Raw genomic sequence first — 14,097 nt, forward strand, 5'->3', positions numbered from 1 at the left:
GTTATTCTACTCAACTGCTTATACACTACTTTCCAAAACACTGGGTTTTAAATTCATGATTCTTTAGTATCATGTAGGTTTAGATTTTATTTTTTTATTTTATTTTATTTTATTTTATTTTATTTTTGGTTTTTCAAGACAGGGTTTCTCTGTGGTTTTGGAGCCTGTCCTGGAACTAGCTCTTGTAGACCAGTCTGGTCTCGAACTCACAGAGATCCGCTTGCCTCTGCCTCCCGAGTGCTGGGATTAAAGGCGTGTGCCACCACCGCCCTGCCAGGTTTAGATTTTAGATGGTAAGTAAAATAGGGCTGAAAATTAATTGGTTTTATAATATTGAAGAGATGATGGTGTGTTATTTTGTGCAAGATTTTTCAGAATGCTAATACAAATGATTTTTCTGATAATTACATACATATTTCATTAATTTCTTGACGTTTAGAACCAAGTCATCTGAATTACTTATAAAAGAGGTAGAATTAATGCATTTGTTTACTGGGTTTACTAAATATGTGTTTTTCTCCAACATATTTGTATAAGGCAAAAATACTGGATCATCCTCACTAGGAGCAAGTAGTTCCAGCAAGGAAAGCTGCCAGGGAATCAGCACCCTTTTTTCAAAAGCAAATTACCTGGAGTTGGAGATATGGCCCGGTACTTAACCTGAGTTCAGATTCCAACTACTCACACATAAAACTGGGCACTACAATGTGTGTCTGTCACCCTAACATGAAAGCCAGGGAAAAGATGAACGTGGATCCTGTTTCACAATAAATAATATGGGGTGTCCTAGAAGAAGAGAGTTGCTTTCATTTATGCATACATGGGTGATCACAGCTGCACATATATGTGAACATACACATGGACCACACACACATGCAAACTTAACATACTTCAAATATAATCAAACCTACTGTCAATTTCCCTCAAATCTCCAGTAATTCTTCTTATCTTCAAATAATGTTTACCGTATTCTTTTTCCCTAGTGCTTGGAAAGGAACCCAGGGCAAGCTGGAAAATGCCGTGCCACTGGGCTGTATCCCATCTGCTTAAAGTGCGTGCCTTTCCGCTGTCAACGACAGTCCTTTGTTTAAGTCCTTAAAAACATTGTGCAAAAATATCTGCAGGAATTAAGTGGCAATGAAATTAAACAATAAAACCTTTGGATAAACCAGAAAAGAAAGTAGCAAAATAATCATATGCTGCATGAATTCCTTGGGGCTGGTTAGGAATGGTCACCTAATTTGAAGGGTACAGGGATTCTGTGATCCACAAGCTCTTACTCTCTGTCCCTAGGCTGACCTTGTCTCTACAGTATGCTTGTTGTCCCTAGAGAGGGATTCTTACTCTAGTAAATCATTTTATCACTTGATCAGAATCTAGAGAAACATAGACGAGGACTGGAATCTTCAACAACATCCTATCTAAGCCATTTGAACACTATGTAACATTATTCTACCAGGCATCTTGGTACAACAACGGTGACTTGTAGTGGTGACGTTTTCTATTTACAACATTTAAATACGTCTTTTGTCTGTTAAGTCCATTTTTTTCTTTTTTTCTTTTTGGTTTTTTTGTTTTGTTTTGTTTTTTGGGTTTTTTGTTTTGTTTTGTTTGTTGTTGTTTTGGTTTTTTCGAGACAAGGTTTCTCTGTAATTTTGGAGCCTGTCCTGGCACTAGCTCTTGTAGATCAAGCTGGACTCTAACTCACAGAGATTCGCCTGCCTCTGCCTCCGGAGTGCTGGGATTAAAGGCATGCACCACCTGCCCGGCTTTACATTTTTTTCTTCCCCCCTGTCTTCTCATTTTGCTCTATGCACCAACCTTTTATAGTTTTGCTTTTATCTTCAGGAGTAGAGCTTGGAATAAGAAGTCACTAACACTAGCAATCTGAACATGTAAAAGATTCATTTATTTCTTAGATCCTCTCTAAATATCACTAACAAAACTACAACACTGACTATAACTGTTATTTTTATTAAGTATGTCAATGCCAAGGATTTTAACAGAGGTTTATACAGAGTTGTTTAAGTAATCTTCAAATATTTCTTTCATTAACTCTAATAGTAACTTAGAATAATCTTTGAATGCATGCTATTTTGACAAAGCTTAAACAATGAGTTTGGAATACTTTATATAATTATCTGAAAATGTAACATTTAAGTAAAATATTGTATTTTACTTAACAAAAATGAAAGCATTTTTATTTAAATAAAAATAAAAATGGTGTATAGACACATTATTTATTTGCTACCACTACTTTATTTGCTTTTTTAAAAAAATTAACTAGCAATATAGTCAATTTTTAAAAAAATTTAGTTCATCGTACGTGTTCTTAAGCAAGAACAACTATGCCTGACAAAAGTTAGTTATGAAAGTATTTATAATCCAGAGATTATAATTTAATTTTACACAAACTTTCTCTGAAAATGGAAGGGAAAACCTGTTTTAAGCCTTGAGAACATATGATTAGATAACAACTGAGAAGTCAGGGGGAATGCAGTGATTATTAGTACTTGCAGTTTTTCTAACATTTTTGTAGCAGTGCTATCTGTGTTAAAGAAAATGCATTCCTCCAATAATTTCTAGATACTTTGCAGCTCCCAACAGATGAATAGTTGTGCATAGGATGAACCTAGATAACATGTTCTATGCTCACCTCTCCCCTGGGCTCTAGTTTTCTGTTGCACTGGGCATTGCATATTTGCTGTCTTCCATCTTTGTATAGAGTAGGCATAGGAAATAATGGTTCTCCACTTTCTGAATGAAATTCGAGAGGCTTGAGATCTCACAGGGAGTTCTGCTTTCCACACAGTGCAGGAATTGCAAAGAGAACCACAACCATTTTCCTGCCTCCGTTTCTTAGTGTTGTATCTCTGGCAGAGGACACTAGTTTCTCACTTTAATATTTTCTTTACCTGTTCCCTATGGAAAGAACTGCTGGCTGCTCACAGAGCTGTCAGTTTCTTGGGCTCTTTCAGTAGCAGCATGGCTAAGTTCTCATGAACGGAGATTGAACAGAGATGAGTGTGTCCTGTTCTCTTACCACTGCCATGCTGCCAAAGGGAGAACTGACCATGGTACAGATTCAGACATTCAAAAATCCGGTTAGTAGTATCTGGGATCTTGAAGTAATAAGGGCGGCGGCGGGGCTGCGTCCCCAACACCCCAGCCGCCTGCCCAGCTAGCTTATGCCCCAAAATAATTACACAGACACTGTATTCTTTTAAGCACTGCTTGGCCCATTCTCTTCTAGGCTAATTCTCACATATTAATTTAGCCCATCTCTAATCATCTGTGTATGGCACCCCAAGGTGCGCTTACCAGGAAGATTCTAGCCTATGTCCATCCTGGGTTGGAGCTTCATAGCGTGCATCTGCCCAGGAGCCAGGAGCATGGCGTCTCTCTCAGAGGCATCTGCTCCCGAGAGAGCAGAGCTGTGGAGTCTCTGAGCTCACTTCCTCTTCCTACCAGCATTTTGTTCTGTTTACTCCTCCCACCTATCCTCTAACCAATAAAATGGGCCAGGGCAGTGCCTTTATTAGCCAATGACCTTCCTCCATCATTTCCCCTTTTTCGGTTTAAACAAAAAAAAAGGCTTTAACATAGCAAAATTACATATAACAAAACAGTTATCAAGTAAAAGTTACAATAATCTTTATCATAACTAAGGAAAACTATAACTATAACTAACTATTCTTAACTCCATCAAAGACTCCAGAAAGATATATTACCTAAGTAAACAAGAACTAAGAAACTTCAAACTCTAGAAATGACAGAGACATCTCGCTGCCTGGATAGTCACCCAAAGTTCCTCTGTACCGTTGGGGCATCCATCTTCAGCCTTCAGGCCCATGGTATCCAGCAGACATTTCCATAAAGCAGGAAAATTCAAAGTCAGTTCAGTCACTATCTGTTGTGTCCTGCAGAATGTCTCGCAGACTCTTTCAAAATGAATCAGGAACCCCGAAAGATCATCTCACCTTAGGCAAGTTCAGTAGTCCTCTCTCTGCGGGTTCTCTGTGTCCAGTTTATGCAATAGTCCAGGCAAGAGCAGTTTCTTGCCCAAATGGCTATCAAAACTCCATAACGAGCCTCTTCGATGCCCATCTTCCTCTTGAAGTAGATTGGTGCTGCCAGGAGCAGAGTGTCTCATTGTCATGAAAAGTCCTCAGTTATTAAAACATTAAATGTCCTATTCTGTAATCTTTGAAAGATATGAAGAACGTCTATCTAAAATATATCTCTATATATCTAGAAAATCTAACTAACATGACTACAAGCTTTACTATTATCAATGATTATCCATTAACAACCTATATTTCTTAATTATACAGTACATATTTAAATGAACTACACAATCACAATACCTTAATCAAAATCAGAAACACTTATACATATAACAAAATTGACCGTAAATCTCTATCAATAAAGCAAAATCTATACTAATGCAAATTATTCATATCTATATCATATCCCCCTTTAAATGTAAAAGAACATTTATAAACATTTTTTGGGAATTTGGGCGCAGGTATTTCTCTCCAAACTGCTTCCTGCTGAATGGGGGCGTCGTTAATTTGGTCTTTCATGGTATAACCTGTGTGCTAGTTTCATCTCAGTTGGCAGTTGAGCGAAGCAATTTTTTGAAGGTGTTCACACCAACCCTTCAGGAGGGCGTGGTCCATCATACCAAATCGGAATAGAAGAAATGAACAGCGTCTCATCCTCTGTGAAAACAAAATAAGAAACTCCTTTCCAAAGTATCATGTCTTTACATCCAAATTTCAAATTTAAGGCATTTTCAAAGTATCTATGTTGGATTAGTTCAGCAGCATTTATAAACAAATATCTTTTAGCAGTTGTTTGTCCTTCCTCAGCATTCAAACAATTCAAAGAGAGCATAATAGCATACAGTATCAAAATTCTCTGTTTATTTTCCATCTTATTACACCTTTGTTTTAACCTCTATTTCATTTATTTTTACTTTTAACTTTTTGCTTTTTGAGACAGGTTCTCTGTATCTTTGACCTGAAGTAACTCTGTAGACCAGGCTGTCTTTGAACTCTCAGAGATCCGCCTGTCTCTGCCTCCCAGGCATTCGGGATTAAAGGTGTATGCTACTACACCTTGAACTCAGAGATCTGTTTGCCTCTGCCTTCTAGGCACTGGGATTAAAGGCATGTGCTACCTACCGCACCTTGAAGTCACAGAGGTCTATCTCCCTCTGCCTACTAAGTGTTGGGATGAAAGGTGTGTACCACACACAACAACTCTCTTCCTTTTTTTTTGTTACTTTAAGAACTTCAACTTTTAGTCTGCATATATTTTTAACACACTGTAAACCATTTAAAAATTTTCTTTGTCTTTGAATCTCTCTTTACTGTATATCTCTCTTTTTCTGACCACATGAGTCTTTAATTTACCAAGCAATGTCAGTAGGATTAAAGGCGTGGCTTTGCCAGCTAGATCCAGTCCATTCCTTAGCTTTCCAGCCTCATGGCTGAGGTACTGGCTGTAGGCATGTTTACTGGATGGCATTTCAAGGTCCCTGCCAGCAAATGAGCTACAACAGACAACACTCAAGTCCTCTCTCGGTAGCCGGCCCTCCTGCCTCAAACAGTCAGAGTTTGCCCTGGCAGGACAGCCCAGAAAGCCGGCATTTTTAAACGGCGCAGCTTTTTTCCTGCTACGGCTGAAAACCGAAAAGCATGCCTTCAGCTTTTCGTCAACACCGTTTAAGTGTTTCGTGGCAGGACCTCTTAATGAGCTGCAGGCTTTGCAGCTAAAGCTGAGTCAGGAAGCCTCTCTTAGATGAGGCGCTTGCTTGCCTCTAGCAAGCAGAGTAGAACCGAGAAATTGCTGCTACCAAGAAACCAGGCACAATGCTTTCATTTTGTTCTAGAATTACTTCCCAAGCTGTCTCAGGCTTTATGTGGAAGCAGTTGTCCACGTGGGCGCCATATGAAGTAATAAGGGCGGCGGCGGGGCTGCGTCCCCAACACCCCAGCCGCCTGCCCAGCTAGCTTATGCCCCAAAATAATTACACAGACACTGTATTCTTTTAAGCACTGCTTGGCCCATTCTCTTCTAGGCTAATTCTCACATATTAATTTAGCCCATCTCTAATCATCTGTGTATGGCACCCCAAGGTGTGCTTACCAGGAAGATTCTAGCCTATGTCCATCCTGGGTTGGAGCTTCATAGCGTGCATCTGCCCAGGAGCCAGGAGCATGGCGTCTCTCTCAGAGGCATCTGCTCCCGAGAGAGCAGAGCTGTGGAGTCTCTGAGCTCACTTCCTCTTCCTACCAGCATTTTGTTCTGTTTACTCCTCCCACCTATCCTCTAACCAATAAAATGGGCCAGGGCAGTGCCTTTATTAGCCAATGACCTTCCTCCATCAGGATCTTTTGGAAAATGCAAGTCTGTAATTCAAATGCAAACTTAATGAAGCAGAAACTCTGGGAGTGGGGCCCAAGAATGCTTGTTTTCACCAACTCACGAAATGAATATAAAACACAGCAAAAATTTGGAAAGCATCCCAGTTCAAGGACCAGCTTGGAGACTGTGTTCCCAGATGGCCTCTGGAGCAGAACTACAGGAGGGCTATTGAGATCTACAAAGTCTCTCTCACTGTGATTGTGTCGTTGTATACTTCCCAGGTCATCTTTGCTCTGGGATTCAGTCACACTTTCCTTGACTGTCCTTTGGTGTTCCCAGCTGTTTTCACACTGATGTTTTGTCTGTGGGGGCCCAGTGCAACGTCTTCTTTCTCCTCATCTTTCCTGCCTCTTAAGATAATTTCTTCTCTCCACATACTCTCTCCCCAGTATATGGAACATAAATAAATGCAATGTAAAATATTACAATGTCTTACCACGCTGTTGCATTTCTTTTATTAACTAACTCATAATTAAAAGACTTCATGATGTACAGCTTCCACTGAATCTTGTTACTAGTAATTTTGACTCTCACGTTCTCACCCACTGAATGACAAGAAACCCCCTAAGGAACAATGACATACATATTTGCTCATTGTTTCCCAATCTCTTGTGATAAATGTTACACAAATAAACATTCAATAAATAGATATTTGGTAGATAGAAGATTTTGATACTTAGTGCACAGATTATTTTTCCCTGATGACTATTTGGATCCCACTGACTCACAAATAATAATGTTTATAGGATTTTATTCATTTGATGTGTCTATTTATCAGGCTGAAGTTATCATTTGATATTTAATATCTGTGCTAGTAATTCTATCGGAAAGTGTTTGTTTGATTTGATCACAGAACCTGCAGTCTAAACAGGACTATATCATATCCCACTTGATGTTATGACTTGTTTTCTTAACTAGAATTCTGATTGCCTATCTCTGTCTACTGATGTCATTAACATCCTCTAGGTCACTTTCCAATGGGTACCAGAAATCTGACTAGACAAACTTGACTTACAGTGCAGAAGAGTGGGGACACCTTCTCCACTGAGGACTCCTGTCAAATGGTTGCAGCCCTGGACACCAGTTTCTATTGTATAAAAATGACTTACAAGAGCTTTATATTTTGTGATAGATAAGGAACCTAAGTAAAATAAAATTAAATTCTTGAAAGAGAAATTTGTAAAATGTAGTAAAAAAAAATTCAAACACTTCTAGAAGAAATTCGTAGTTGTATCAATAGAACAGAAAATGAAACTCTTGCCTTAGTGCTAGTGTTAGAAGTTGCCATGTGCTTCAAAGCAGAAACTGCAATCTACTGACAAGGCCTAATGAGGATAAATCTCTACCAATTTGTATATTTCTGCAACTATAGGTACAAGCAGTATACATGTGGGGAATTTTAACATAGAACATTGAATACTAGGGCAAAACCTGTCATTGAGGAAAGAGAGGAACTATATATGCTTTATAAATAAAAAATACAACATCTTAAGATCCATTGGTAGAAATAATTTGCAATTAACTGAATTATTTTTCTTTTTGGTTAGGATGGTTGGTTCAAATCTTTACTTGCTCCAGTATGTATAACAAGAAAAAGCCTTCTTTTATTCAGCTGAGAATACAAAATATCATTCTTCATCAAGTAGTATGCATACATACTTGCATGTATATTTTTCAGGCTGATCATTTGGTAGTAGAGAACCAACCAGTGTGGTTATGTGGGCTGAGCATGTTACACTTACAGATTTAGAAATAAATATCAAACATCATGAATAAAAGAGGTCATGAATTTGAAAGAGAGCAAGGAGGGCTGTATGAGAGGGTTTGGAGGAAAAAATGGAAGAGGGAAATGATATAATTATAATCTAAAAAATAAAAGAAATACTTAGAGAAAAAACACTGACACAAGGCGAGCACACTGCAGGTTTCCTGTACAAGTATCTTATTAGAGTCACAGTTTTAGGACGTTCTTGGCCCCGGGAAATTTTGGAGTACAACCAATTTAACATACTAGAATTTATTGAATTCAGGTCTCCAGAGGTAAAGTAAGCAGTTTAACTTCGTGGATCTTTTCTGGCTTAATTAAGGAAGCACAGGGACTCATGTTCTTATCACCCTCATTTGTAAAGGGAGAAAGAAAAGGTTTACCAGTTATGGGGGAAAAAAGTGAAAGGGATTTTGTTTGTTTTATTGAAAACAATGAATCTCAGTGATATCTCTGCCCTTTAATAAGGATCCTAAGAAAAAATTATGTGTCAGATGTAATTCAGGTAAGCACTGGCTAACCATTATTTTTCTAAGGTCAAGAACATCCTGCCTTCAAAACAATAGAAGAAATATTACGTGTGGTGGTTTGAGCAAAAATGGTCTCCACAGGCCCACAGAGTGGTGTGGCCTTGGAGTGTGTGGGGGCGTTTTTGAGAAAGTGTGTCACTGGGAGGGCTTTGAGGTTTCCGGTGTTCAAGCCAGGTTCACTATCAGCTCTCTTCTGTGGCCTGCCAATTTAGATGTAGAGTTCTTAGCTACTTCTCCAGCACCATGTCTGCCTGTGTGCTAGCATGCTTCCCGCCATGATGATAATGGACTTAACCTCTGAGTTGTAGCCAGCCTCAGTGACATGTTCTTCTTTATTTGAGTTGCTGTGGTCATGGTGTCTCTTCAGGGTAATAGAAATCCTAAGACGCTACCACAGTAGTAGGTCAATTTACTCTCTTTGTTGTGATAAAGAAGAGCTCTAAGTAGCAGCCTGATTTAAAAGGATCATGGGCAGGACTACAAAAGGTTCCTGCTTATTTCCTCATTCTTCTGGTTCTATAGTGTTGTTTTATTATGTAATTGGTGATTTATAATTAATGTTTTGGAAACAAGTTTTGGGTCTTCCCGAGGCATGGAGTTCCATCAGGCCTTGAAGCAGAACTTACTGGGTATAACTCAGCAACTATGAAACTTCTTCAGCCCTGGTGGCAGTCAAATTGGTAATAGATCCTTTAATTCCACGAGTAAGTGACTGACCTCAGAATTTCAAAAAAAAAAAAAAACAAAAAAAAAACAAAAATGGATTCAAAAACATATTTTCTAAAAAGTTATCTATCTTCAGGCAAAGGGGAGGTACATAAATAAGTACTTCCAGGTACCAGGGGGGTTGATACTAGGAGAACATTAATCTCAGTATTCCATGGCAGTCTGAGCAGCAGCGTGAGATTTCAAAATACATAAAATAAATATACAACTAAGTATCAATAATTAAAACCTTGATGAAACAATACATTTGCATACATGCAAATAACAAAATTCATTTTTTGGAAGGTGTTTTACATATATTCATGTGATGACATTTGGCAAAGTTCACTCACGACTTTATAGCTATTTATAGATTAGGGTAAGGGGGGGCAGCTCTAAACATCAGCCTCTCTCATTGCCTCACAGCAGAATTTTGGCAGCCTCGCGTCCACAATGCTTATGTTTCCGTGTTTGGGTCTTAAGCACACACATCAGGATTAAGGGTGAAGGGTCTTCCTATCACAGCATTTGGACTGAATTGGATACAGAGGATGTATATAACATTCAGGTGAGTAAAGGTTGGCATGATCTGGAAGGAGCCCTAGAGCTCAAATACAAGAAAAACCTAGGAAGACCTCAGGGGTGTCTAAGGAAAGGGAGTAGGCAGAGTGAAAGTTGTGGAAGAGGAGAATCTAGGATTATTTTCAAGAGAAAGAAATGGTTTGCTATTTGGAAAAGAGATTTGGTTAAAGGAGACTTAAGATTTTAAAAGCTGATCCTGCACTAATGTTTCACCCAAGTCACCCTCGATGGGCGTATTGTCAAAAGCATATGCACAGTCATAATCACCTTATAATTATATATATATTTAATTATATATCCTTTTATTTTTTCTTATATTCTGAGACTATAAGATAATTACATCATTTCTACTTTACCTTTCCTCTCTCCATACTCTCTCATATACCTTTCCTTGCTTTATTTCAAATTCATGGCCACTTTTTAAATTAATAGTTGTTATATGTATATTATCTTATATACATATTTACATATAAATTCCTAAATGAAACCTGCTCTGTCTGTATAATGTTTTCAGGACTGACCATTTGGTACTGGATACACAATTAGTGTTTCCTTCCCTGGATAAACCAACAGTTCTCTAGTTACTTTTTCGTAAGTTAGTTGTTTTAGAGTGAGATTTGAATAGGTTGCAAAGGACAGCAGCTTTGGATTCCCAGCTTTCTAACTCAGGGCTATTGTTAACTCAGATAAATTAATACAATTTGGCTAGTTAAAAATTAGCTTACAGAAAATTGTCCAATTCAATAATTGATACATGGTTTTATGTCTACTTACAAATTGAGATATTTTTACACTAATTACACTTCTTTACATTAATTACACAAAAAGAATTTGAACATTTTGTCTCTTGGTATAAGTTTAATATTTTACTTCCCTGTTCTTGAAAAAGTGGTACTCCACAAATTCTAATTTTGTACAACAAAATTGTTGCACAGCACTCAGAAGGTTGAGGCAGTATGTTTGCTGTGAACTTAAGATCAGCCTGTTGTACAGAGTGAGGCTCTGTCTCAGGATGCACACAAACACACACACACGCAAATACACACTCATACATGCACACACAGATACATACACATATAATTTCATCTTTCTGAAAATGTAATCATGAATATTGGTTTGTTTTAAGAAAATATATATTTACACATTGTATATTATTTACAATATTTAATAAATATATAAATAAAACATGCAAATATGGAAACAAATTAAAATTTTTCACAATGTGTAAATAATATATTGACATAAAAAAACAAAAAGAAAATATGTAGCAATATTCATAGAAAATGATAAAAATGTCAACATTTTCATTGAAAACAACAGGGAAAAAACTGGTGTAAGAACAAATTTCACAATATGATGTTCTAGCCTTATATCACCATAAAATAAGCCTGAATTTCAATTAAAATAGGATTTTCAGCTAAACGGCTTTATATAGTCTTTTGATTACTGTTCTATACAATTTATTTTTTTCTTAAAAGTAAGCCTCAAGGCAAATTTGACAGTTTACCTCTCATGATTTAATCATCAAAGTATCAACTTGCTGATTATGCTGGTTGGTGCCACTGTAGTTCTATCTGAGCAAAATCAAACATCTTTGTTCTTTTACTGCCATTACAGGGTTATAATGGCAATGGCTTTGTATATATCGCAACAATTAGTGTGACATTCATCTCTTTGGAATAATTGAATCTAACCTGGTACAGGTCACACTTACTTTATATCATTACTTTATATCATTACTTCCAGAAATGTTCTGTGTCAAGGTGTGAACACCTGGTTACAGGTAGATTCTCTACACACTATCAAAAGGGGAATGCAAACACCAAGCCTGCCAGGAACTCTTCTTCTATAATGGTGCACTACCTGAAAGATATGTTAGGCTGATGATGGCACAGAGCTTGTGTGAGAACCAACCATTATTTGATTTTACTTAAGGCACATCCCGCAAAAGGAAAACTGGTATTGCCTGGGTGACCAAGAACCTGAGAGTAGATAGCACAAGGACCTAGGGTAAAATCAGATACTCCTGGTCTAGCAAAAGAACCATCATGCCCAGGGTCTACACAGGTCTACACAAAGCCCTCTGTGCTTATATGGTGGCTTCCAGGTGAGTGGTTTTGTGGGATTCTGTGAATGAGTGAATGTCTGTTTCTTGTGCCATTTCTTGGGCACTTTTCTTTCTTTTGTCTTGTCTTGTCCAAATTCAGCATGATGGTCCTGCTTCAACTTATTATACTTTATTTTGTTATTTTAAAAACACAAATGAATGAATGCACGAATGAATGAATGAAAACTTAGCCACTAGAGTAAAAGTTAAAAAACAGAAAAACTGTCAGTTGTATCTGTTGGGAGAGGGAAAATTAGTTCTTTTCAATGGAGTGACATTTGGGATTCAACCACTCAAGAGCAGGTCTCAGGTTCAGGAGTTGCTGACCAACATATTATGGACTCCACAGTCCCCCTCCTCCTTGGTTTTGTTATGATATTGACCTTTTGTTTGATTTTAGAGGAAGAATTTAAAGTTGGGTAGGCAAGTAGGGGAAAGGGAGCAGATCTGGAAGGACTTGAGGGAGGGGAAGAATATGATCAAAAGATATTTAAATTTAGAAATTGTTTTAAACAATAAAATACAATAAAATGTAAGGAAATCATAGCTCAACTTGGTTTTGTCTTCTTCTACTCATTTAGGAGAAGTTTAACATGGCAGCTACTTCCATGAACACACTGAGCACAGGAAGACAAGCTAGCAACTGTAAACATGACTTTTAATACTAGACAGTGTTGCCCGGCATGGATGGTGCAAGGCTTTAATCCCAGAACTCAGGAGGCAGTGAGGCTGAGGCAGAGGTAGGCAGATCTTTGAATTCCAACCCAGTCTGGTTTACACATCCTGGACAGACAGGGTTGAGAAACCCTGACTCAAACAGCCCTGGGGAGTGTGATGAGTTTTGTAGCAATAAGGGCAGTCAGTGCTTAGTAGGCTAAGTCTGTGGATTATAATGTAAATTGCTATTATAACACAGAGAAAAAGGCAGCCAGAAAAAAGGGCAAAGCTCACTGGCTCTTTCTGTAGACTTCTGTTTCTTGTAGTGTGAATTAGTGAGGGATTAATAATATATTAGTCCAGTAATTGAAATTTGACTCTTAGAATATAGAATCTCAACCTTAACCATGGGGACATTGTGTATATCTTCTTTACACATTTTAGAGATATAATTATATTTTAAGGAATGAGAATGTATGTATATAAAATGTTCAGACTTGGCTAGCCTCAACCCTACTCTATAGCCGAGCATGACACCTTGATTTTCCTGACTTTCCTGACTCCAACTCTCAAATGTTGAAATGACAAGTCAGTTGCTCCATGCCTGTCATTTGTCATGCTGGGGATTAACGCTGGGGCTACTTTACCACCTCAGTTACATCACCAGGTAAACACACATACATATATACATACACACGTATCAATATAATTCAAAACAAATAAAATAATGTCTTGGAAAATTATCTCAGTGGGAATCTGAAAATATCAAAACAGACTCTCTTGCACTTAAATATTTAAGCTCCTCACAGTTTCAATAGAGGGATATTGGTATGTTAGCTTGAACACAATTAAATTTTGTTATGAAAAAGCTGCTTGAATATTTGAGAAAGAAAGCTACATACCTTTTCTTGATACTGCCTCCTTGAAGAATCCAAAGACTGAATCAAAGCTGTGGCATGGCCAACAAACATGGCATAGCAGGTGGCCCCAACGATCATGCTTAGCATGGTAATCCAGAGGTCGGACATGCTGACGGGCGCTTGTGCGCCATAGCCGATACATAGCATGTGGCTCATGGCTTTGAAGAGCGCGTAGGAATATTGCTTTCCCCAAGAATCATTCTGAAACATGAAAGAAAAGAAAATGGACTGAACCAACAGGAAAATAAAAGGAAAAATAAGTGCAACGTAGCCACAGAAGCATTAGAAAATAAACAAGTATACATAACTTCTTACTGGATGGTAAAGCAAATGACTCAATGATATTCAAATCTGGTCTATCAAGATAAAACAGAAATAACAATATTTTAGTTCATA

General features: G+C 37.8%; 1 protein-coding gene across 1 annotated transcript in view; it reads right to left on the reverse strand.

Moving 5' to 3' along the window:
* Hcn1 (hyperpolarization activated cyclic nucleotide gated potassium channel 1) overlaps nt 1-14,097 on the reverse strand; it is a 359,593-nt gene that overhangs the window by 77,478 nt on the left and 268,018 nt on the right. Inside the window, exon 4 of the mRNA XM_041646700.1 lies at nt 13,684-13,902. Within this exon, the coding sequence (XP_041502634.1) occupies nt 13,684-13,902 (219 nt within the window). The remainder of the gene's footprint in view (nt 1-13,683; nt 13,903-14,097) is intronic.

This window comes from Microtus oregoni, unplaced genomic scaffold, assembly GCF_018167655.1.
Source record: "Microtus oregoni isolate MIOR12 unplaced genomic scaffold, Mior012 000141F_ref0000236, whole genome shotgun sequence".
NCBI classification, from domain to species: Eukaryota; Metazoa; Chordata; class Mammalia; order Rodentia; family Cricetidae; genus Microtus; species Microtus oregoni.